The sequence below is a fragment of the Acinonyx jubatus genome, chromosome B4 (assembly GCF_027475565.1).
Source record: "Acinonyx jubatus isolate Ajub_Pintada_27869175 chromosome B4, VMU_Ajub_asm_v1.0, whole genome shotgun sequence".
NCBI lineage: Eukaryota > Metazoa > Chordata > Mammalia > Carnivora > Felidae > Acinonyx > Acinonyx jubatus.
Window position 1 is genome coordinate 50,326,171 of NC_069387.1, and position 24,363 is coordinate 50,350,533.

General features: G+C 34.3%; 1 protein-coding gene across 6 annotated transcripts; it reads right to left on the bottom strand.

The window, feature by feature from the left end:
* Positions 1-3,379: 3,379 nt before the first annotated feature.
* RERGL (RERG like) lies at positions 3,380-24,135 on the bottom strand. 6 transcript variants are annotated; one of them, XM_053225889.1, is made up of 7 exons: positions 18,182-20,431; positions 17,077-17,133; positions 13,872-13,945; positions 13,458-13,606; positions 10,795-10,939; positions 5,415-5,583; positions 3,380-4,447 (listed from the first exon to the last, which is right to left on the bottom strand). In XM_053225889.1, the coding sequence occupies exons 1-6, from the start codon at positions 18,231-18,233 to the stop codon at positions 5,455-5,457; spliced, it is 606 nt and encodes a 201-aa protein (XP_053081864.1). In that variant the 5' UTR covers positions 18,234-20,431; the 3' UTR covers positions 3,380-4,447; positions 5,415-5,454. The 6 variants fall into 6 exon arrangements, with proteins under 6 accessions (XP_053081864.1, XP_053081863.1, XP_053081865.1 ...); XM_053225888.1 differs by lacking the exon at positions 3,380-4,447 and having other exon boundaries at positions 5,034-5,583; XM_053225890.1 differs by lacking the exons at positions 3,380-4,447; positions 5,415-5,583; positions 18,182-20,431 and adding exons at positions 20,451-20,474; positions 21,302-24,135 and having other exon boundaries at positions 10,345-10,939.
* Positions 24,136-24,363: the final 228 nt, after the last annotated feature.

A 24,363-nucleotide genomic window follows, 5' to 3' on the forward strand; every position in this document is an offset into this window, starting at 1 on the left:
TGCAGGTGTAAGTTCGGCAAGCAGCGCTTCCCCTAAAAGGGATCCTGCTGAGGCACATGGCCCGCAGCCACCAGGAGGGTCGGCCCCACTTCTGCCAGATGGGCGGGAAGACCTTCAAAGTGGTGGGGCAGCTTCACGTGCACATCAGAAGGCCCAAGGCGATGAGGAAGTTCAAGTGCGCCAAGTAGGTCCACCTGCGGAACACATGGAGCTCCGCAACCAGGTGGAGAAGTACAGCCCACAGCAGCTCGAGCCCTGGCACCTAGTCACTGAAGACCAGGTGAGGATGGTGGTGGTGATGCTCCGCCTGCAGAGCTGACCGGGGCTCGGTGGAGGCCCCTAAGTCCCTTCCCAGGCCTGCCTGGCCTTACAGCTCCCAGGCCAAAGACTGCGGTGGAGAGCTTTGCGAGACCAGGAGACATGCAGCTCAACGCCGCTGAGGACTGAGGCACGGGGCTCCTCCTACCCATTACAGCCCGCATGGTGCCAGCCCCCAATAAACCACATGGCTTTGGACTAGGGGGGAAATGTTTTGCTTTTTCTGTGAATGCTTCTCTCCTGATTTTCGCTCAAAGGATCTGCTCGAGAATGCCAAACCTAACCTTCTTTTAAAATAGCCACCACTCTTGGGGGCTCAACGGGCTAAGCCTCTGACTCTTGATTTCAGCTCAGTTCATGATCTCACAGTCTCAGTGCAGGTAGTGGAGAGCCTGCTTGGGATTCTCTGTCTCTCTCTTCTCCTCCCCTGTGCTCATGCTCTCTCTGTCTCATGAATAAATAAATAGCCACCAGTCTTTCACTGCCCCTCCTGCAGCATGCCTGTCCTTCTTGGCTGACTTACTTCTCACCGTAGTCTTCATGCATTTATCATTATCTGACATCCTGTATAATGTACATATTTTGTTTATCATTGTGTCTTCCCACTAAAATACAAGCTTTACGAAGGTATGTACTTTTATATGTCTCATTTGCTGCTCTATCCCCAAAGCTTAGAGCAACACCTGGCCCATAACACATTGTCGATCAATATTAATCACTTGTTTTTAAAATGTGTTTTACAGATGCTAGGTTCCACACATACTAGGCCCTAAAAGTTTCACTAGTTTCTCAGAAAAATACTTTGACATAAAGGTCATTAGCTGCACAAGGAGAAAGACATATTGAGTTACATAAACAATGGCAACTTTTAGATAAAGAACATATTATCTGGGGGAGGGGGTCTCTCATATAATATAAAACCCTTGAGGTCCAATAGCTAATAATCATTTGGTATATTTCTTTGCGATCCTTTTTTTGTGGTATTTTGTCCTTAAGTGAAATCATACTTAACCTGTACTTTCACATTTTACTTTTATATTTATTATCAAAACATAAGGGGTGCCTGGGTGGCTCAGTCGGTTAAGTGACCAACTTCCACTCAGGTCATGATCTTGGAGTTCACGAATTCAAGCCAGATGTGGACAGTTCAGAGCCTGGAGCTTGCTTCTGATTCTATGTCTCCCTCTCTCTCTGCCCCTCCCCTGCTTGTGCTCTGTCTCTCTCAAAAATGAAAAAAATTTAAAAAATGTTATTATCAAAACCTAGGCATCTTCCTGTATAACTCAAAACCACTTGTAGAAATGATTTAAAATATCTATATATTTTTCAGTAGTATTGAAGGAGGGTATTGTGGTGGGGAGAGCTGTTTAGAGCCAATTACATTTATTTGTGAATTCTAACTCAGACAATAATTGGCCTTTGATCTAGATTAATCTTTTTAATTATATTGAGGTGTATAAAAGATTCAACCATGTAAAATATGATAATATCTTCTTTGCAGGGCACTTTATATATTTACATAAAATGTATTTAAGCCATATAGCATGCATGTACTCAATACATACATACATACATAGTATGTACTCAATAAATGATTATATAGTCTACATATCATAACTATTTTTATATCATAATTATTTTAAACATATTGTTAGACAATAATATTGTTAAATTTTTTCTCTGCTCTAACAAAGTCTACTTGAAATAGTTTGTTTTTCTGATTAATCATATGATTAATCATAGCCTAGATTTCCACAAAAGTCACTTTAGTCATTGATAATAAATAATATCACATACCTCACTCTATGCATATAATTAGACTTATCACAATTTCTTTTATATCCTTCTAGTTCCTAAATTCTTCATTTTGATTATTCTCTGTTTTTTGGAATTGAAACTTTGATAATTTTTAAGTAACATTGAGTGTATTTTTTCAGAGTACTTGCATACCTGAAACTATCTTTCTTTTGTCTTATTTTAACCAGAATTTAGCTGTCTTTATAATTAGACTTTTGCAAAACCTTCCCTCTAAACTCTTTAGACTTTTTACTTTTCTTAACTAACTTCTGTTCATATAATTGCAAAGAGTTTAAGTCATGCTGAATTTTTTCAATTGCTTTTACTTGTTTTTTTTTTTTCTGGGAGACCAGAATATATATATATATATATATATATATATTTTTTTTTTAGTTTATGTATTTATCCTGAGAGCGGGAGAGAGAGTGGGGTAGGGGGAGAGAGAGCTGAAAAGAAAGAGAATCCCAAGCAGGCTGGACACTCTCAGCAGGGAGCCTGACAAGGGGCTCAGACTCATAAACCCAGAGATCATGACCTGAGCGAAAATCAAAAGTCAGACGTTTGACTGAACCACCCAGGCGCCCCTGGAATGTTTTTTTTTTTTTTTCTTTCTGAAACACACTGAATCATATATGAGATGTAGAATTTTATCTCCTTACACTACCAGGATAAGGACTATTGCTTCTATATTCCAAGAATATGTATTATTATTATTATTATTATTATTATTATTATTATAGTTAGATTCTAATCTTCATACCTATAATATTTATATTATATGCTTTTTAATATGTTCATTTATTTGACTGTCTTCATGTTCTTAAAAAATCTTCTGTTTTATATCAATGCCACTTAACTGATTTTCTGTAATGCCAATTTGACTCTTCATTAACAAAAATGCAGATTTTAAAGTCTGCTCTAGACTTCCAATTTTCATTTTCATTTTTAAAATTATCTTCAGACATATACCTTCCTCTTTCATATTACTATTGCTGTGTTTTTGTCTTAAGGAATATTTTCAAAAATCCATTATTTTTTTTTAATTTGTTTTTTTAACGTTTGTTTATTTTTGAGACAGAGAGAGACAGAGCATGAACAGGGGAGGAGCAGAGAGAGAGGGAGACACAGAATCTGAAATAGGCTCCAGGTTCTGAGCTGTCAGCCCAGATCCCAACGTGGGGCTCGAACTCACGGACCGTGAGATCATGACCTGAGCCGAAGTCGGACGATTAACCGACCAAGCCACCCAGGCGCCCCTAAAAATCCATTATTTTTAATGTATGTGTAAGGTGGGGGGATTTAACTGTGTTTTATGTTTCTTGATCCCTCTAAAAAGAAAGATGTCTATGGCCTGGATTGCCAACATATGGTGCACCTATCTTATCCTATCTTCATCATCCTATCAATCATTATTTTGGGAAGGGAACGGTGTGCATTCTCCAGCACTCTGGCTGTTGTGTTCATCTCAGCATAATTTCTATGCATAACCAGGACTGATTTAGTTGGCTGTGCTCTTTGAGGTGGGAGGTGGTTCCTAAACTTGCCATCTTCATATTACAGGGAAGAAATTATATGTGGTGAATAACAGGACACAAATTGTTTTGTTTTGTTTCCATTAAACAAATGCTACACACACAAATAATAGTAAACCACATCTCTGAGCCTCTGCCCTAACATTTCCAACAACCAAATCTCTATCTCATCGGAGTTTGCCTTTAATAAGCACTGTTCTGGCCAGTCCTGCTTTTGTTAATCTTCTAACTGTGAATATTGATTGATTGATTGATTGATTGATTAATGTTTATTTATTTTGTGAGAGAGAGAGAGAGAGAGAGAGCAGAGCGTGAGCAGGGGAGGGTCAGAGAGAGAGGGAGACACAGAATCTGAAGCAGGCTCCAGGCTCTGAGCTGTCAGCACAGATCCCAACGTGGGGCTCCAACCCACGAATTGTGAGAACATGACCTGAGCCAAAGTCGGATGCTTAACTGACTGAGCCACGCATGCGGCCCTCCTATTATTTTTATTTTTCTAATGTTTATTTATTTTTAATTTAAAAAATTTAAAAATACATGCCAATGTGTCCAAATTAAAGTTTGTTTCAGAGATACCACTTACTAGTGGTTCTATAAAGGTAAAATAAAATTACTAAAGCTCTGTTGTTTTATATTTTCCTTATGAGAGGAAATTATGTTGTTTAAAGATATTTTAATAAATATTTAATAAAATGATCTTTGATCATTAATCAAAGTTCTGGGTTTACCTTTCATCATTTTCCATCAACAGTGTTTGGTGAGTGTCCTCAAATAGATAATTGACACAGCAGCAGGTGTTACTAACGGAAAAAGAAGTAACCAAAGCATTTGTTGCTCTATTCTTGATTTTTAGAACACTGAATATCACAAACTAACATACTGATTTTAACAAGTAAAAATGTAGTAAGAGAAAATACATTTTCCAAAATATCTTTTTTTTCATCTTACATAGTTTCTTGGTTACATGTTATTCACTGTTATAAAATAAGGTACCCAAATTGCGTATATTTTGGTTTTGGTACAAAATTCCCCTTTTGTGAACTTTTCTCCTAGATTTAATTTTCTAATACTTTATAGACGTCCACTAATTCTTCTTCAAATTCTGATGTTTGCTAAGAACAATGGGGACATTATCTCATTCCTCAGTTATATTTCGGTTTCATCTGAACTGTTCAATCTCATTTTTGTCTCATGCCCACTTATTTTAACTATAATGCTGTACTAATGAACAACTATTCATGTTTTGTAACTACAAACCTATTGTTCTAACACTTATATGTATCCAGTCATCCCCCATGGGATGGGATCCATCCTGGAATCTGTCCCCAATTTTATAATTTTGAATGCAACTTTTCTCACATATACCAACCCTCATTTTTTCTCTTATTTTCTCTGCCTTTAACTCACTTGATATTTTGTATTCCTTCTGACAGAATGGGTTATTATCTGATTAAATAATAACATATCTATGAAAACATTATTTACGTATATGGTAGTATATCTATATACATATACACAAAAACGTGTTAATCTTATCTACAAAATGTTAAGCCTTAAAAAGACATTATTAAAATAATAAATAGTAATTTAGAATGATCAAACCCATAATTTTTAAACTACTTTTTAGCAGGGTTTGCTCAAAACCTCTCTTATTGTGGAGAATGACAATGGAAGCAAAATACACACTTCTTATAGTCTAGGCTTTAAAATTTTCTGACAAAAGTCATCCAACTGGTTATTTTTAAAAGACTTTTTGTTTAGAGGTACCTGGGTGGCTTAGTTGATGAGCATCCCACTTCGTCTCAGGTCACGACCTCGCAGTTTGTGAGTTCGATCCCCGCGTCGGGCTCTGTGCTGACAGCTCAGAGCCTGGAGCCTGCTTCGGATTCTGTCTCCCTCTCTCTCCGCTCTTCCCCTGTTCACACTCTGTCTCTCTCTCAAAAATAAATAAAACATAAAAATTTTTTTAAATAAAGAATTTTTGTTTGAATGAATTAAACATTCTACCTCCAAACCAACTCAAGAATTTTAATTCCTAGATGTGTTTACATGTAGAACTGTACCCAAATCATCCAAAACTAAATAATTGATTACCTTGAAAATAAATTTATGTCTGGAAAAAACACCAGCTTAACTTAATATCTGTTTGAATGTTTCCAAGTGTCTAGATATTAGTCATCTTTAGTCCTATAGAATGGTCTAGACGCTACAGCAGTAACTCATGATCATACTCTCAAATAATGGCAAGTAATCTCATATCTTACTCTTCTTCAATGGTCTGGTTTTCTTCTCTTAATTCTTCATGCCTTAGTGGTTCCAGGATTACTAAAATGTTGGTAAAATTCCACGTTGCAACTAGTACTATAGAGTCTTCTAATTCCGTCCTTGGAGGAACTTACATTCCCATGATTAAATTGTATCTCTATCCAAAAGAAAAAAAAACAATCTGTTTGGTAGTTTATACATTTGAAAATTATGATGACCTTCTTCACTTTGAAATAATATGTTGTCATTATAAAGTATATTTCCAATTTATAGTGTGTCTTTTTTTTTCTTTGGGAATTTAAAATACTTTAAATAATTTGGGCTTTGCCTGATTCCCCAGAATTGTAGAGTATGACTGATAACTGCCTTTAGAATCCTTAATAGCTAAATTACAATTATTATGCAAAGTCCTACAATAGACAGTTATATGGATTATTAAATGACTTTGCCTTTTTTGCAAACTATAATCATTTTCCTTTATTAGCTGAAGGATTTCATAATTTAAGGAAGATGAGAAACCTATAAGTCACGCTTTCAAATAAGGAACATGGATATTGCAAACATTAAATTCCCCCATAAAAATGTTAAGGCATCATTAAACTAGGTTCAGATTAATACAATTCAGTCAACTCTAGATAGATATCTCCCATAATAAGCTGAAACAATACCTAGTGATCTAAGATGTAAAATATTTTACTACAGCCAATTTATAAACCTATAAAACATACAGGTATCATTCAACCTCTTTATTAATAGTGCATGCCTTGTATTAAATCAAAACCATTTTAAAGGCCCCTCCCTTTTGGCATTCCCTTCCTCAGCTGTTGCCCCTCATTATGTGTTATCTCACTGAAGCTCATCCAAAGTGAATGACAGCATCTTTTTTACTAGAAGCAGCTTAGGCAATTCCCAGCCTAGTGATACAGCTTAACTATCTCTGAGATTTATAGACACACTTGCTATCCTAAACCTACAATATTCTATGGTCTCATGTTGATGTATTTGTTTCTCTGTAAGCAGATGTGGTTTTCTCACTTTGGAAAACTGTAATTTATTACTTTTTAGGTTCTTGCAAGTTGCTTTACGTGTGAATTACATTCACAAGAAAACTGATAATTGTGACTTCAGGTTCTAGACTGTTTTAAAGTGGCTTAAAGCAGGTTTGTTCTTTTTTTCACATTTTTCCCCGATAAGAAAGCCAAATATTTTGTATTGTCTGAACTGCCAAGAGTTTGAATAAGTTATCTATTCTGGTTATCTATTATCACATAACCCCCAAACAATGGTTTAATAGCCCCCAACAATGGCAATTACGCTCACGAATCTGCAATTGGGGCAAGATTCTGTGGGCTAACTCGTCTCTGCTCCACTTGGCATCAGTTAGTCCAAGGGTAGAGGCTGGATATGCTCATATATTGAGTGGCTGTGTGGTTACTAATCCTGTGTGGTATCTCCAGCCCTGTGCCTTCAGGGCAACCAGATTCATATATGTTGACTCATGGCTCCCAAAGCTAAATCCCAGGGAGGAGCCGATGGGAACAGGTGAGAACAGATGATGTAGGAACAGATCAAGCTCAAGCCCCTTTCCCAACCTGGTCCCCTTTTTTCCAGGTTTGGTAAATTGAAAAATAAAGTTGTAATAGATTTGGTATACAACATAATGATTTAATATGTATACACACACACACACACACACACACACACATGTATATGTTGTAAAATGATTACCACAATCAAACTGCAATCACATTAATTAACTATCACCTCACAGTTATCTTTCGTGTGTGAGAGAACATTTGTTTGCGTTACTCTGTTCCATTGACTCCTTATAACAAGATGTGTCATCCCAAGTCATCTTGACAAAAAAATCAAGGTACAATAAATAAAATTGTAAAATATATTCAAATATTTGTATCCTTAACAGAGGAATTTTGAATTCTGACTCATCACAGACAGGTATGCATGGATTAAACTATTAAAGAATTTTCATACCATATCGACATTAGAGTTCTTGCATACCACATAAATTAACATGTTGTTTTTCACACCAAATTATCCCAAAAGAATCTTTTTTGAACTGGGAAAATAATTTTAAAGAATGAAGACCAAATCTCTAAAACGGAAATTATCCAAGAGAATAATTAGAACAAAATAAAACAAAAAATTAAAATATAATGGTTAAACTGATATATATATATAAATATATATGTATATATATATTTACCTATGTACATATATATATGAAGACAATATTGAAACTATAAAATATTAATGAAATCCTTGCAAACAGTTGACTAAAAAAAGCATAACATTGAATTTGCTAGAATAACATTACACAATAAAATTTATTTCTCATTTACATAGCAATCCAATCTGAATGTACCTAGTTGATAGAGATCTTTCCTAAGCTTGAGATATTAGTGCCAGCCATAAGAGGACTGTGCCTCATTACACAGAGGTTACCATGAAGTTCTTTAGTAGAAGGAAATTATCCCATTTGCCAGTTTCAAGAAGTGCACTATGTTGTCTACCTTTTGTATGTTATGAAAAGTGGCCCATGGTACAGATTTCTAGGCAGCAATCAGTGGTTTTGCCAGTTGGCTAGAGATCAGCACGAAAAAAAACTGGGTGACGATGACAAAAAGGACCAGAGAAAAAAATGTGTGAATGGATCTCTTAGAACATAAAATAGTCATATCTTTGTGTATCATGTTTATGCCCATCAGAGAGCATCCACCAAGGAGAAGTCACTTTACAACCAGAGGGACAGGATGACCTGTCCTGCAGATATCAACCTGCCTCTTGGCCATCTTTGTGCTTACAACAACGATCCAGGATAACAGTGGTCATAGTGGCATGGATGGAAGCAATGCATGGGCTTATAATGTGGACTTTGCCTCAATATAACTGATTGAATATGTCACTTCTAAGTTTCCAACCAGCCACTATTAGAAATGGAACCTCTGCCCTGGATATAGCACTGTTTCTTTGTGGGCTGAGTGGGTGGGTAACAGGAAACAAGTTAAACACTGGTATCCAGGGGCACCTGAGTGGGTTAGTTGGTTAAGCGCCCAGCTCTTGATTTCAGCTCAGTTCATAATCTCATGGGTTCGTGAGTTTGACCCCAGTCAGGCTCTGTGCACACAACTTGGAGCCTACTTTGGGTTCTCCCTCCCCTCCTCTCTCTGCCCCTTCCCAACTCCCACCCTATCTCTCTAAAAATAAATACATAAACTTAAAAAAAAATGCTGGCATCCAGATTCTGCTGTTCCAGGATTCTTTCAAGCAGCACAGTTTGATGACAACATTCCTACTGCCGATCTGACCTATAGAGCACAGTCACTATTAAGCTTCTCAAAATTGTCTGTGTCCCCTCACCAGTGCATTCCTCACTTTCTTAGTAAAGGAAATTCCTCTGAATTGTCCCAAGCACCACCATTACATGGTGGGTTCCTGGGCAAACCTACCATATCAATTCTAACTTCCCTACCTTTATGAATGTTCTGAACTATTTTGTATTCTACCACACAATGTTCTATTCTTTCCACTACTTTTACTCCAGTCTATCATCAAGGCCAGACTTCTAAGGAACAGCAAAACTACATTGATGAGTTCTAGATGTCCCTCCTATAATGTGGAATCACAGTTCATGGTGAGTAACACCAAGTCAATGAATTCTCTCCTATGCAGACTAACATTCTGTGTTACTGGTCCCCCACTTGCCTACCAACCTCTACTCAAGATCTTCTTCCAGCTTCACCCCCAGATTCTCGCTGATACATGTTAACTGGGGTACGTAGCACTGCTTGCACTCCCAGTTTAATTTCTGGGAGATGTAACCTTAATTATCAGTGATTTGGCTGAAGTTAGGCCGAGGGCCCCAACTTAAAAGGCAGCAAGGCCAGCAGCAGGGGCACTGAAGTACAGAGGGTAAACAGTTGATTTCTGAAGGAAACTGCACTCAGAGAAATCTGAGAAGGCCCAAAATGTTTGTCTAATACAATATTTCTTTCAAGGCAATAAGGTCTTCAAGGTTATATGTGTGCCAACCAGCTTTTACTTTTCCCCTCTGATGTATGGATCTCTATTATTAACTAAAAACGACCAATCCTTTTTATATGAAAAGGATCTTAGCTGTATAACTTAATTTGTGCTAACTACCCTTCTTATATGGAATACATGAAAGGCAGAATTTTTCATTATCAGACCAAATACAAATTATACTTACAGGCAGAGAATTCAACTTCTTAAGGTCTAAATTATAAGTGAAATAAGTAGTATGAGCAATAAGTAATATCAAGATGTAAACGATATCAAGAACTCACTGAGTTACTGGAAAGGCACTTTAAAAATTAAATTCATGCATTTCTACCAAATTGATGAACTATAACTACATATTTCTTTCAAAGAAATAAATATAATAAAAGTAAACTGAGGCCTGTGGAGGTAGTTTAATAAAATCATTAAGCAGTTATACAAGCAAACTATACAGCAATGCATTGGTAAGTTATAGCGAGTGCCATTTTGTGTAATAAGGAAAAGGCTGGGTGTGAAGCATGAGTGTACAAGATACAAACAACCAAACGGCAAGCTATATATTTGAAAACACAGCTGTGGTTTATGTTCAGTCAGTTCATATCTCTAAGAGAACTATTTTTTTTAATGCATACAAAGGGCAAATGTCATTATCATGTGAATATCTAAAACTCTCTGATATAATAAATCCCCTAGGATTACATGTCTGCTAAACAGATTTCCGTCTCTTTCCAAATACATTATTGATCAGTTTAGCCATTGATTTAGATCCACTGGGTCTTCTCTTTTCTTTGAGTTTGAAGTTTGTCAGGATGTCCTTGATAATTCTGATAAACATCATCTCTACCTCCAGACACTGCTCTGCTGCAGATAATTCACAGAATTGGCAGCGGTTATCCAATGCCAGCTTTTGCCCTTCTTCCCAGCCAACCTCTCGCACGTGACAGAGATCTTGCTTGTTACCAACCAGAAGCACCGCTGATTCCACAGCTCTGAAATGTAGAGGACAACTTTGGCAAAATTATTTTACATCTCTTTTTTTTCTTGCATTAGTAGGCTTATATAAAAATGAATTAAGGACAAAAAAATTATTGTGTGTGTATATGTGCTTCTTATGGTCATATGTAAGTGTACGACACAAATCCCCAATTATTTACAAAAATTATAGAATGTGGTATGTGACACAGAAGTAACAAGACTATTAAAGCATAGGATTTGCATTGATACAAACCTATTCTTGAATAATGGCTCTGTTTACCAACAAGGCATGATTATTAATTTTCCAAGTTCCATTATCCTATATGTAAAACAATCGTGAAATAGCACGTGTTACACAGAATTCTCATGGAGATTTAATTAAATGATGTACATAAAAATACCTAGCACAGTCAGCAAAAGATGCTTACCAAGTATTATTTTTCATTTCCTTATCAATTGAAAGAGAAAGACTAACTAATGTGTTTTTACTGAATAGCTACTATAATTGAACAATTTAGATATAATTTTCCTAGGGAAAAATATTACTCAATACTCATTGTTGTTTGTTCTTTGTTATTACCCATTATACCATAGTCTAGAGATAAATGTTATAATCTCATGACCTTGTGCAATTTTCTATTTATTTAAGAAATATGTTTCCAGAGCTCCTGGGTGGCTCAGTCAGTTAAGCATCCAGCTCTTGATTTTGGCTCAGGTCATGATCTCACGGTTTGTGGGAGTGAGTCCCGCACCGGGCTCTGTACTGGCAGCACAGAGCCTGCTTAATATTCTCTTTTTCCCTCTCTCCTTGCCTCGCCCTCCCTGTCTCTCAATATAAATAATTTTTTTAAGAAAAACATTTCTTTGTTATGATAATGTCTTCAACAAATATCAATAATTTTTCCTCGGTTACAGAGACAAATTTCTAAAACAGGGTTTCATTTGAAAGATAGAGTAAGACAACTAGTCCTTATAAATGCCATGGAACTCTGCCAAGTTATCTACTATAGGGAAGAAATGAATAAATGCAGTCTTCAACTCTATCTATAAAGATACTGTCTTTAGATTCTGCTAAAAGTCAGTTTCATTTGCATGATGGTGTGTGTGCGTGGTGAGGGGAAAAGCACTGTGTCTGTTAGACTTTTCAGGGTATTAATATTTTTTCTATAAAATTCAGAAAAGTATTGTAAAGGATTAATGGGGAAGGATAAGTGAAATATTTTGAAGGGTGACTCATAATCAGATGTAATTTTATAAAACAGTAACATATTTTGCTATCCTAGACTATCTACAGATTGAGAAGTGGAAATACTCTAAAAATTACTTAGTACATTAAGAAGATTGCCTGAAAAATGTCAAGTATAGGTGTTTTCATTTTTATGTTTTGACTATTCTTAAGGGATTCTTTTGATTTGGAAGAATAGTGAAGGAATTTTATTATTATCCCTTACCTAAGTCATGCTGCTTACATATGAGGCATTTAATGCTTAAAACAATGAAGTTCAAACAAAAATCTGTAATATGAGAGGAAATCAGAGCTGCAAGTTACCTCGGTAAAATCAAATCCTTTTCTCCTACCATGTTTCTATCAGTTTTATAACCAGAAAAATGAGGTCTAGAGATTAAAGTGGTTTACCTAAGGTCAATCAGATATAAACAAGAATTTACATCAATTGACTTCAGGGAAACAACATTTATCAATCATTATCCCATGGTTTCTTGATAGTGGGCATTTAAAAAAGATATAAAAACACATATACCAATTTTCAGTAATAATATTGTGCTTCTTGCTTCCCAGATTAAAGTGTTATTTTGGATTCTAAGGGCAAATCTTATCACGAGCACAAAGAATTCTTTATATCAGTATGTCAAATAAAAATAAATATTTTAAATGGGAGAGGCTCAAACAAAAAAATAAAGAAAATGGGAAATTCATATGTGTAAATGTATATCTACTAATACAAGAATGGTTTAAGGCAGGTATGCCTTCCCTCATAGTTTCTTTGTGTCAAGACAATTAACAATGGGTAATCATTGATCAGTTCTTTATTTTAGGAGGTGAAACAGAGAAAAATGTATTCTCATACTTAGAATTCGTAATGGTTTGATTATTCAGTCTATTTTGCTTTGATAGATTGAACAACCCAACGACAAGGAATTGGATGCCAAATGTAACAAATTTGGATTTATTTAATATCCTTAACATTTTTGTGGGAATGAAAAGAAAAGGTTGAAAAGTGAACTATCTTGTGTACAGAGAACCATTTTGCAAGTGAGTGTCATGTTAACAATAGAAGCTGTCTTGTAAAATAGCCATTTACTCAGAGCAAGTAACTGTTTATGTCAGCCAGGATATAAAGTATTCTCATCTTATTCCTTTTAATACATGTGTAACTCCTGTGGAATGGAAGGTGAATTGTTCAGGGCTGTTAAATTTTGTAATTGGAAGGCTGTATTAAGCTCTTCCTAATGATGCTTATAGCTATGATGATTTACTAAAAGGAAAGGCAAGAGGAATGGAGAATATCTTACCTTTTACAATGACTAGTTTGTGGCTCCCGAATTCTGTAGACCAGTGCTTTTGCAAAAGCAAATGAGGACCTGTCACTGATGTCATACACAATAACAAACCCATCTGCCCAATGCAGTTCACTTGTGAGGGAAAATTTTGCTTTCTTTGGCTGAAAATAAATCAAGCAAATTGAAACTGGTGGGATATTCCACCTGTATTTGACACTTCAGACAATTAATTAATGGTAACCCATTTTATCAAAAAATAGATTGATATTGGAGTTTATAATATTAAAAATAATCTCTTCAAATTTTAATTAAAATTGAGAACACATTTCAGTTTTAAGACTGGCAACTTTACATTTACTCTTACCCAATCTTCTTCAAATCATGATTGAAAAAAAATAAAATAAAATAATACTTTGTTTTACTTACTTGAGAACAAGGGTCATATATTTCTAGGTTCAGTTGCTTCCCTTCCAAATACAAATGCTTACTATAGATAGATTCTGCAAAATATACATATATTCAGTGTCATTATGGAAATACTCTAGAATTAAAAAAAATAAATTCATATTTGTATTACAGTCTTGCAAATTCAACTGGTCAGATTTTAGTGGAATAGAACAGTGGCTTTTTTTTAACTGTTAGTGATCAAATACATGCATGTTATATTTGCTCATACATATATGTATTTCTTACAAATAAATTTTTCCACCATATCTATTCAACTACATGTTTTTGTGCTTATCTACTTATCTTCCATCTTACAACTATGGACGAATTATCTGTGTTTCCAAGGCCAATCCATTCATCATGAACTAGTTACCATTTCCTCTGATCTACTGAAAGACATAACCATACCAATTCCACCTCTCTCTTCTGCATCATAAACTGTTCCTCTCTACTATATCATTATTAACCGCTGAATTTCTCCTAACTTAACAATCCTTTAGAACCCCCAATCTCTTCAACTATTGCCACATTGCTCTCCTAGCCTTTTAGTAAGTATCTACACCTCTGTGTCCAATTTCTGTCTCCATCTATCTCCATTGTTAGTACTATGATCCAAACCATCATTAGTTTTTATTTAGAGTATTACAAAACCTCCTCATTCATCTCTCTGTTTTACCTCCTTCTTAACTCCCTTCTTGTGCCTAGTCTATTCTCAACACAGGAGAAAAAGTGAACCTTGTAACCAAATCATCCCTTGTCTGATCAAATCTCTCCAATGGCTCCCCATCTCACTTGGATAAACCAAAGCCTTTAAAATGCCTGAAAATGTCCCTCTTTGTTTAATCTCCCATCACTTCTATGACTTCTTTGGCTATACTCTCTCAAATTATTTGCACACAAACTACACCATCCTCCATAGCGTTCCTCAACTTTTTTCAGAAATTCCCTCCCTCAGAATTTTGGTAATTGTTTCTTCTGCCTGGAATGTAATCCTCCAGATATCTTCATGGCTCAATTTCACCACCTTTATTTCTCTATCCAAATATCACCTTCTCGGCAAAATCTACCCTGACTACCCTATTTTAAATTTAAATTTTAACATACCATATTAGTGCCATTCCCCCATGATATTTTCTTTTTCTTTATAGCAGCTATCATCATATGAAATAACTTATACTTTTTTTTTTAATTGACCCTTCCTTCCAGAATATAAATCTTATGGGGGCTTGGATATTTGTCTATTTTGTTCAATACTGTAGCCTCTCTATCTAGAAGAATACTTGGGACATGGTAGGTGCTCAATAAATATTTGTTTAATGAATAAAAGACTTCCTTTCTGTAACTGTTCCTCCAGAGTTTAATAAAAGACCTACTTCTCTCCAAAATGGCATACTGACAAAAAAATCATGACCCATTCTGGCAACATAACCCATAGCTAAAAAGATATGGCAAGATTTGGGGAGCTGACTTCAGGGGTTAAGGATGCATTTTAAAATCCTTTTAGGTTACATTTAATGAAATTTGTTATAGTTTCATTAAACCTTAAAATATGTTTTCAGACAGTTCCTTGTAACTTCATAGGTTACTACTGACTGTGAACCCTACAAGTTCCTTCTAGACGTTTAAACATATCTACTCAAAATTCAAAAACTGCCAGCTGGGGTCACTAACTCTTAACTTTTTAGAATTTTATTATTTCCCCTTCTGGTCTTCATTTACAAGATGGAATCATTTTCTGCCAGTTTTTCCTCGTGCAGTGATGATCTTTTTGCTCATTTGTTTGTCTTTTCAAAATGTCTCTAAGTCATATATTTTTTAATGGAAATGTACCAGCCTGGAATGTATACACTTCATTTGTTTATATAACTATATCTTATAAAAGATTAAGGTGATTTTTTTTGTTGTTGTTGCTGTTGTTATTTTTGGGTGTGGTTTTATTTGTGTTGGTTTGGTTTTGTAATTGTGGAACATCTTCTCCTGCCTGACTCTGTGTTATATTGACTTTTTTTGACAGAGGTTTTTCACCTGAGAATTTAAACAATAGGAATTTCTTTTTCTATGTATTTCTTCTATCATTAATCAGTTTTCAAGCACTTTCCCTAAAATATTCCCAATGTCATATGGATTGAAGTAGTATGTTAAATACATGTAGAAAGTAATACAATATAATACCTTAACGTTAGTTTCTAAAATTCTGGAATAATGCTACCTCATGAATGGAGGCTTTCTTGCTTTCTTGCTTTCTTTCTTTCTTTTTTTGGTGGAGGAGATTATTTCTTATGGAAAAACATGTTTTCAATTATAACTTCCTCTTAATCTAAGTAAGAATTATTGCACAAAAAAATCAAAATCATTCCCCTTTCTTCCAACTCTCATAATTTTTTTATACTCTGCTGTTCTTGTTTAAAAAACGTAAAGCAAAATCACTTTTCCCTTATGTCTTAAATCAGGTGAGTTATTAGTACTAATTAGTACTATTGTTGATTATTAATATTAGTATTAATATTGATTAATTGCTGAGCCAAAAATATACTCAAAACTCTGGCAAAGTTCCTCACTTTTTATTAATGCCTCACTCTGATATTTCCCATATGTCATGCTAATTCTGAACAAAATAAATTTAGAGCAGAGTTAGTAAAATTATTCTAAGATTGTATTAAGACACTTGTTTTAGAATTTCTCTGAAACTTAGATAAGCAACCTAGATAATTTTGATATGATCTTTAATCAAGGTATAATTTTCCCATTATTTTCACATGGGAATAAATTAAAATAAGCTTTATTTTGTAGTTACTAGTGCTTTTATAATTAATATGTCTTCATCTTTCAACAAATGTTTATTTAATTTCAAAACTGTTTCATAGTTTACAAAAATATTCACACTGACACACTTCACAATATTAGGAGAGGGGGATCTTAGTTTTAATGTTCTTCTAATTCTAGACTGAAACAAACTGACTTCCTAATCCATCTCACTTAACATCAAATTGGGTGAATTTTATCATAAAAGCACATTCTATTCAAGTACCTATTTTCATATTTCCAACCAGAATCTGAATAAATAAGTTGCTGAAAAATGCAAAAATGGAAAATTCTACCAAAATGCTTCAGTGACCTTAATTGTGGTTTAATTAAAATGATGAAATTTTAAAGGTTAAAAAGAAAGTCTAAAGTGGTGACTTACCAAAATTAGAAGCATATTCTCCAATGAATCGCTTGGTAAGAAACCTTACTGTAAGTGCTACAAGACAAACAGGCTGGACTTAGGGTCTTTTCTGTTTTAGGATACAGATAACTTAGTTATGTACATAAGGTTTTATCTTTCAGCTCAAAAATTACCACGCATTAATGCAGACCTTAAAGCTTTATTAAATTCTAGTCTAAATAATAGTCATCAAGATTTTCACTGTACAACCATAAAGATTAAAAGACTAGAAAGTGATCTGCCTATTCAAATCACTATGTAATTAATTCATGAATGCAAACAGGTAAGACAGCTTATTTTATGTAACAGACACAGAGTTCTCATTAAGTTTCAGATTCAAGAACTATACCATGTCTTTATATTCTTTACCAGATCAAATCTGGCTCTAATAGTAACAAGGACAATATCACACATTTGTTTATCACACAGTTGTTTGCAAGGATAGAGGGACTTCAAAACCCAGGAAACAGAAAAAAGACCTCTAGTGTGGGTTTATCTTGCTGCAGCTCCTGGGTCTGGACAGTTGTCATCGTTCATTGAGATCAGGTAGCTCTACTGATGGCATCCTCACCACCATCATAACGGAACCAAAACCAAAATCCGGTAAAATAAAACAAAACCGTGACTTCCAAAGTCAGGGGCACCTGTTGCTCAGTCTGCAGGCATCTACAAAGCCACGCCCATCCTGTTTTTTCACCTCAGGAATGTTGCATTTAAAACATAATCCACAGGTCTCCCTGCATTCTTCTCCACCCTTAGGCTCCGAGCAGAAGAATCAGTTCAAGGCCATTGTTTGGCCACTAGTGGATGTGAGGGCAGGTGTGTTAGAGTGAGAAGTAGGTGGGATGGTGATGGAGTGATTTACTGTTATTCCTACAAATTAATACTTCAAACGGTTATCTTTCTCAAAGTGCCTATAAGTTCTATAAATATACAGTTAATTGCATTACTTCCTCATAAAAATGAAAACTCCTAATGAAAAGTAGTATACATAATTATGTAGCTATATTTACCTATTAGGTCAATATATTTCTCACTCGTTTTACACTCTGCACCATGCCACACAGTATGCAACACCACTCACCAGATTTGCCTGTTCCTTCGCCACCCAAGACAGCAAGCTTCACATCGTTCATCTTGTCTTTCTGATCCTTCTTGCTCAGTCCTGTCTTTTGGAGCTATACTGACTTGAGCCTAGCATGTGCTTTTTAAAATCCTTTTTACTAATGCTGCTATCATTTCTCTAAGGCCAACTCCGCCCCATATTCCTCCCATCCAATAATAACTTTAAAAATGTTTTCCTGGAGTCTTTTTAAACATATTCCATTTAAGAAAATAAACATTGCAGTTACTATTTAGACATAAAGTCTTCGTAAGTCAATAGTTAAGAATTTCACAGAAATTCTGCAGAAGATTCTTAAGTCAGCTAAGAAAGCTTAGTTCCCAATCCTCTACTTTTTGTGTACCAGGAATTTACCTTTCTAGGACCTAGAAAAATGATTTCTCTAAATAAGAAAATGAGGTTTTAGAGGATGAGTATACATTCCTGTAAGTCTACTTTGACTGGATCAGTTTTGATTTTTCTATAAAACCTGAGCCTATATTTTCTTGGACTTTTTCTGTGAAAGACAAAGGGAGTAAGTTTACTCAGTCATGACAAGAAATGAGAGAAGGAAGAGGATGGCTGTCTCAGATGTAGTTGTTTAGGGGTGACAGCAGGGCACATAAACACACAGCCCTTGTTTTTGAGTCATATGAGGCTTTAATGAAAAATATGGACACTACAGAGTTTTATCTCTCCAATGTCTTTCTTAATAAGCGCTCTCTCTCTCTCTCTCTCTCTCTCTCTCTCTCTCTCTCTATTTTAGGTCAATAGACAATAGTATGGTTTCTGAGAAAAAAATAAAGCAAGCAGCTTCATGTTGTTTAAAAAGCAATAAGCAGAAACCTGTCATGTTTCCTTCTGTGGTACTGTGGTACCCCACATTACTTTCTTTCCTTTCTCTCTCTTCATTTGTATATGTATAAATTGGAGAGTTGAGAAAAGAGTACAACAACAAATAGAAGAACTCAACCTTGTGTACTAAATTTTGAGACCCAGGTAAAGGAGTTTCATTTCTAGGCTGGGTTGATCACAGGTATAATATGCTTTTTAAAAATGCATTTATTTAGCAAACATTGAGCAACTGCCGCTTTTTATTGAAGATGTGTTGAGTTAACAAGGTCAACAATTAAAGAATTCATTAAGATTCCTTAGTGAATCTACAGTCTACTAAGATGAAAATTGACATAATTAAAATTATAATAGACATGATCATCATTATCATGGCTAAAACAGAGCTCTAACCAAGGGCTGAGGAAAGCAGAGCAGTGCATTGAAAGGTCTTCAAAAAGTAGGTAAAGCTTGAAACATGAGCAGGACCCAACAGAAGAAAGGAAAAGTGATTGGGAATTAGGGAGATGTGTCTATTCCAAAAGAAGAAATAGACTCTGTAAAGAAAAGGAAGAAAAAAAGGAAGAGAGAGTATGGCAATTTGTGATATCAAGGTTAACACATGAACCATAAAAAAAAATTAAAAATAACCTATGTTCTCTCTGTAATCCATACACCTATTTTAAGAGTAACAGGTAATTATTTTTTTTTATTAAGGGAGTTTACTAGCTGATTTATTATATTATGAAATTGAAAGTTTTTTCCTCTATTTGGAGAAATTATATTTTTATCTTAAAGTTCTGACTGATGTCTTTAGAAAGTTTAGTATATCTACTGATATGAAGGAAAAGCTTAATTTCATAGCATGCATGATATTGAAAACAATATATAGATAGTTACATATATATACCTACATTTTTTTTGCCATATCCTGCTCCTCCCCACTGCCACTGAATTCCAAAACTAAATCTAATAAAAAAGCAGCCTAACGGCACTTGGTTCCAGGGATCAAGCCCTGCCTCAATTCTCTCTCTCCTCTATGCCCCTACCTCCAAAAGCACGCCCACTCATGCTCTCTCTCTCTCTGTCTCTCTCTCTCAAAATAAACAAACATTAAAAAAAAGCAGCCTAGTGTTGGAATAGAGTGAATATAATTATGTACATGCTTTTCTAAGAAACAGAGTGTCTATATATTTTTTGGCCTCAGGTAAAGGGTGCTAACATATGAATGTTCTGATAGACATATTACTTATACTACCCCAAATCCTTTCACCTTTACCTAAATAAATATTTATTCACAACCAATATAATTTTTTGTTACTTTATTCATTTATTGAATGAACAAAAATTTATTGAGTGTCTACTATAGGCTTGGCACTATTTTCAATGCTAGAAACATATTAGTGAATAAAGTACTTACAGATTCTGTTCATTGGAGATGGACCTTAAATATTAAAAAATAAGTAACGATTACATATCAGGTATTCATTAATGCTATAATTTTATCTGTTTAATTTTGAGGTCAAGTTAACCGGCCCTTTTCAACTAATCTCATTTCCCTGTAATTTCTGTTAGAATAGATGCAAAGTTTTTTCACCAAAAGCTGCGGATTCAGAGGGTGGAGTGATTAAAAAAATCTCCAAGGAGAAAGATTATCTTTGTTCCATTATACTGTTCTAGAACATTAAAAAGATGGACTACTTCCCAACTCACTTTCTGTGTCTGCAATAATCTAAAATAGACATGAATGGTGTACATAGACAAACAGAAAACAAAGAAATCATAGAAATACAATGTTATTTATGAATATAGATCCCCAGGTCTGAAGTATATTAGCAAATCGAATCCAGAAGTGTATTTAAAGAGCCAATTGTAATAAGCTAGTAGAATTTATTCTAAGAAAGGCAAGTTGACTGAACAACAGGAAGTTTGGTAAAATATTCTAATACATTAGCATGATAAAGGAGAAAAACTGTATGAACAACCTGCTGCTAAAAGCATTTCATGAAATTTAACAACTGCTTAAAACAAAATACTTAGTAATCTAAAAATACATCTAACTTGATTAAGTTTATATATTTTTAATCCACATATCAGAAAAATAACAAATACATATAGAATTTTTACTCTTAATTTCCTCTAAAAAGAGTATTTTGTCTGTTAATTTTAGCACAGAATTCGTAGTCCTATTCAATACAATGAGGGGAATAAATTACATATATGAAAAAGGGGAGAAAAATAGTTACAACCTACAAATGATATTTTCCTTACCTGTATTTTATCTACATTATTAGCATACGTAAGATCATTCAGTAAGTTGGCCAAGTAAAAGAAAAACATAGAAACAATAATTCCAGATGATAAAAATAGCAGCTAACATATGTTTTACACAGTGTATAACAGGTAATTTTTTAACATGTTTTCCAAGTATAACTACATTTAACCCTCTGAGAAACTTCAGGTAGGTGCCATTATTATATAATACAAATACAGTCCTTTTTCACAAAGAAAGGAAAAAAAAGAAGTAAAAAGAAGAAAACTAAAAATGAATGTATAGGATTTATATGATGAATTCTCTTACTGAAGAATATCAAATAAGACTTGAATACATGGACAAACATAAATAGAATGGCCCAATGTTATAATTATTACCAAATCAATCTAAAAGTAAAATGCAATGACAATTAAAAGCCCAACAAAGACGGTTTGATTCCATGTAGACAGCTTATTTTGAAAAAGAAAATATGTAAGAATAAATGAGGAATTTTTAGGTAAAAGAGTGACAAAATACCTCTCATGAACCAAATAATACCAAAAAAAATACTATTCTATTAAAATGTGATTGATAGGCTCATTAATCGAATAGATTGTTGAGTATAGAATTTGAGTACATAGAAATTTATTTTATTATGAATGCAATGCTTTTAATACATGTTATTTTTAAATTATGTTGATGCTATTAGAAAAAAATCTTAGAACAATGTGTTATATCTGTACCATATGCCAAATAAATTATGAATACTAAAATTCTTAGTGTGAAAATTAAATTCAGAGAAGTTTACATGGCCTTTGACATATATATGAGAATCTTCCAAATAATTGTAGAGAGGGAAAAGTCTTCTTAAGAAATAGATCCAGGGGCACCTGGGTGGCTCAGTCGGTTAGTGTCTGACTTTAGCTCAGGTCATGATCTTGCTGTTCATGAATTTGAGGCCCGCATCAGGCTCTGTGCTGACAGATCAGAGCCTGGAGCCTGCTTCAGATTCTGTGTCTCCCTCTGTCTGTCTGCCCCTCCCCCACTCACGTTTTGTCTCACTCTTTGTCTCAAAAATAAACATTAAAATATTTTTTAAGAAAAAAATCTAAAGACATATACAAAAATATATACAGAAAAAACAATATAATGAATTTTCATAATTGATCTTTAAGTGTTGGTTATGTTAGTCCCATGGGATTATTTAACAAAGTGTGTGAATTTGTACGTTTAATAGAAAATAAGTTTCTAGCTACAAATGGATTCTTTTTAATCAGAACTGAGGTATTTGTTTCACTTCAAATTATAATCCATGTTTCTAAAAGAAAGTTCTAGCAGAAAACAGGTGTTTTTAAAATGGAATTACTTCTGGATAATGTTATGTGATAATATGGAAATTTATAATGGAAGAGTAGTTTTGTTTTTGTATTTTAAGAAGAAAATGGTATTATTCTAATCTCACAAAGCACATGTTTTCAAACAGCTAACAGATTTAAAGTGCATTAAGAGTGTTCAGGTGTTTCCACATTATGTTGGGGTTAGGTAAGCAATCTAGGGAATATTTATAGAAAAAAAGAACATTTGATTGCTAAGCTCTATCTCTTCTTGTTCTCAAAGCACTTTATGTTATGTTTCATGACATAAATAGCACAGATAGCATTTTCAGCCAGAGATTAGGAGTAATTTCTCTGCAATGATAAATCCTCCAAAATCTCTTGCAAAGGAATTATTCAAACGCGGACATTTGCCTAAACAAATGATGAAGATATAGGAATGGTGGCTACTATACAAAAGCTCTATTAATATTAACAGTAGCTAGCATACAAAAACTTCTATTAGCCCACAGTCTGATTTGCGGGGCTATAATATATGTATTTTAGAACTAATATTTGCTTAGTACATCAATTTATGTTCTAACAGTTCACTTATTACACTTTCCTAACAGATTTCTTCTTTGTATGTGTGATTATTTTTGATGGATTGGCTATTTATTTGAACAAGTATGTAAAACAGATTGCTATGTAACAAAACTACTCCCACATTATTTGGTCTGGGAAGACTATTTTCAGAGTCTACACCTATTTTCAGTGTAGAGTCTATACTAAGTTTTTGGCTTATAGCCTCTTGAGTGTCTGTTTAAAATTTAACAAATCATACCTGAATACTGAACACCTACCTATTCTACAAATTGAAACTAATCTGAGTTTATCTTTTCTTTTTCCTCTTCCTCTTTGTGCCCCATTTCCCTTCCTGTTGGTGTGAATGTGTTTCTCCTTGCTTGCTTTCTTCCTTTATTCTTGGCTGCTTTTAAGAGGTTTTAGGTGCCTTTCTTCATCAGCAGTGTTCTAAAATTTCACAATGTTATTTTCTGGTGCATGTCATTGTTTTCATTAATTGTACTGACACTCACCTCACCTTCTAAATTTAGAGATTCCTGCATCTCAGTTCTAGGAATTGTTTTTGTATTATGCCTTTAACAATTTTTTCAACTCTAGTTTTATGTGTTCTTTCTGTTTGAAATGGGCATTAATCAGATTTTGAAATTACAAGATTCATTCTTTTTTTTTTAAGTTTATTTATTTATTTATTTTGAGAGAGAGAGAGAGCACGAGCAGCAGAGGTGGAAAGAGAGAGAAGGAGAGGGAAAATCCTTAGCAGGCTCCGCACTGTCAGCACAGAGCGTGATGCAGGGCTCGATCCCATGAACTGTGAGATCATGACCTGAATCAAAACCAAGAGTTGGGCACTTAACCAACTGAGCCACCCAGGATCCCCCAAGATTGACTCTTAATACTGACATTTTCTGACATTTTCTCTCCTATTGACCTGTTCTGTATCTTTAATTTCTCCTTTATGATTTATTTCATAGATTCTACCTTGAGTATGCATATATATATATATATATATATATATATATATATATATATGTATACATATATATATGTATGTATATATGTATACACACACACACAATTTTTAAGAGTGCTTTCTTATTTGTTGCTATCGTGTTGAAATAGTGTATACATTAATTTCAATTTAAAGAAAAAGTTTGACATATGCTGCAGTAGAATTTGAAACT

What these genes read in the sequence shown, in the direction of transcription:
- RERGL (XM_015074665.3), bottom strand. Translation starts at nt 18,233, where the DNA reads ATGAACGATGTGAAGCTTGCTGTCTTGGGTGGCGAAGGAACAGGCAAA. An exon ending in TATATGACCCTTGTTCTCAA is followed by an intron (nt 13,607 to 13,871) that starts GTAAGTAAAACA and finishes ATTTATTTTCAG; the next exon opens with CCAAAGAAAGCAAAATTTTC. An exon ending in CAAACTAGTCATTGTAAAAG is followed by an intron (nt 10,940 to 13,457) that starts GTAAGATATTCT and finishes TCTACATTTCAG; the next exon opens with AGCTGTGGAATCAGCGGTGC.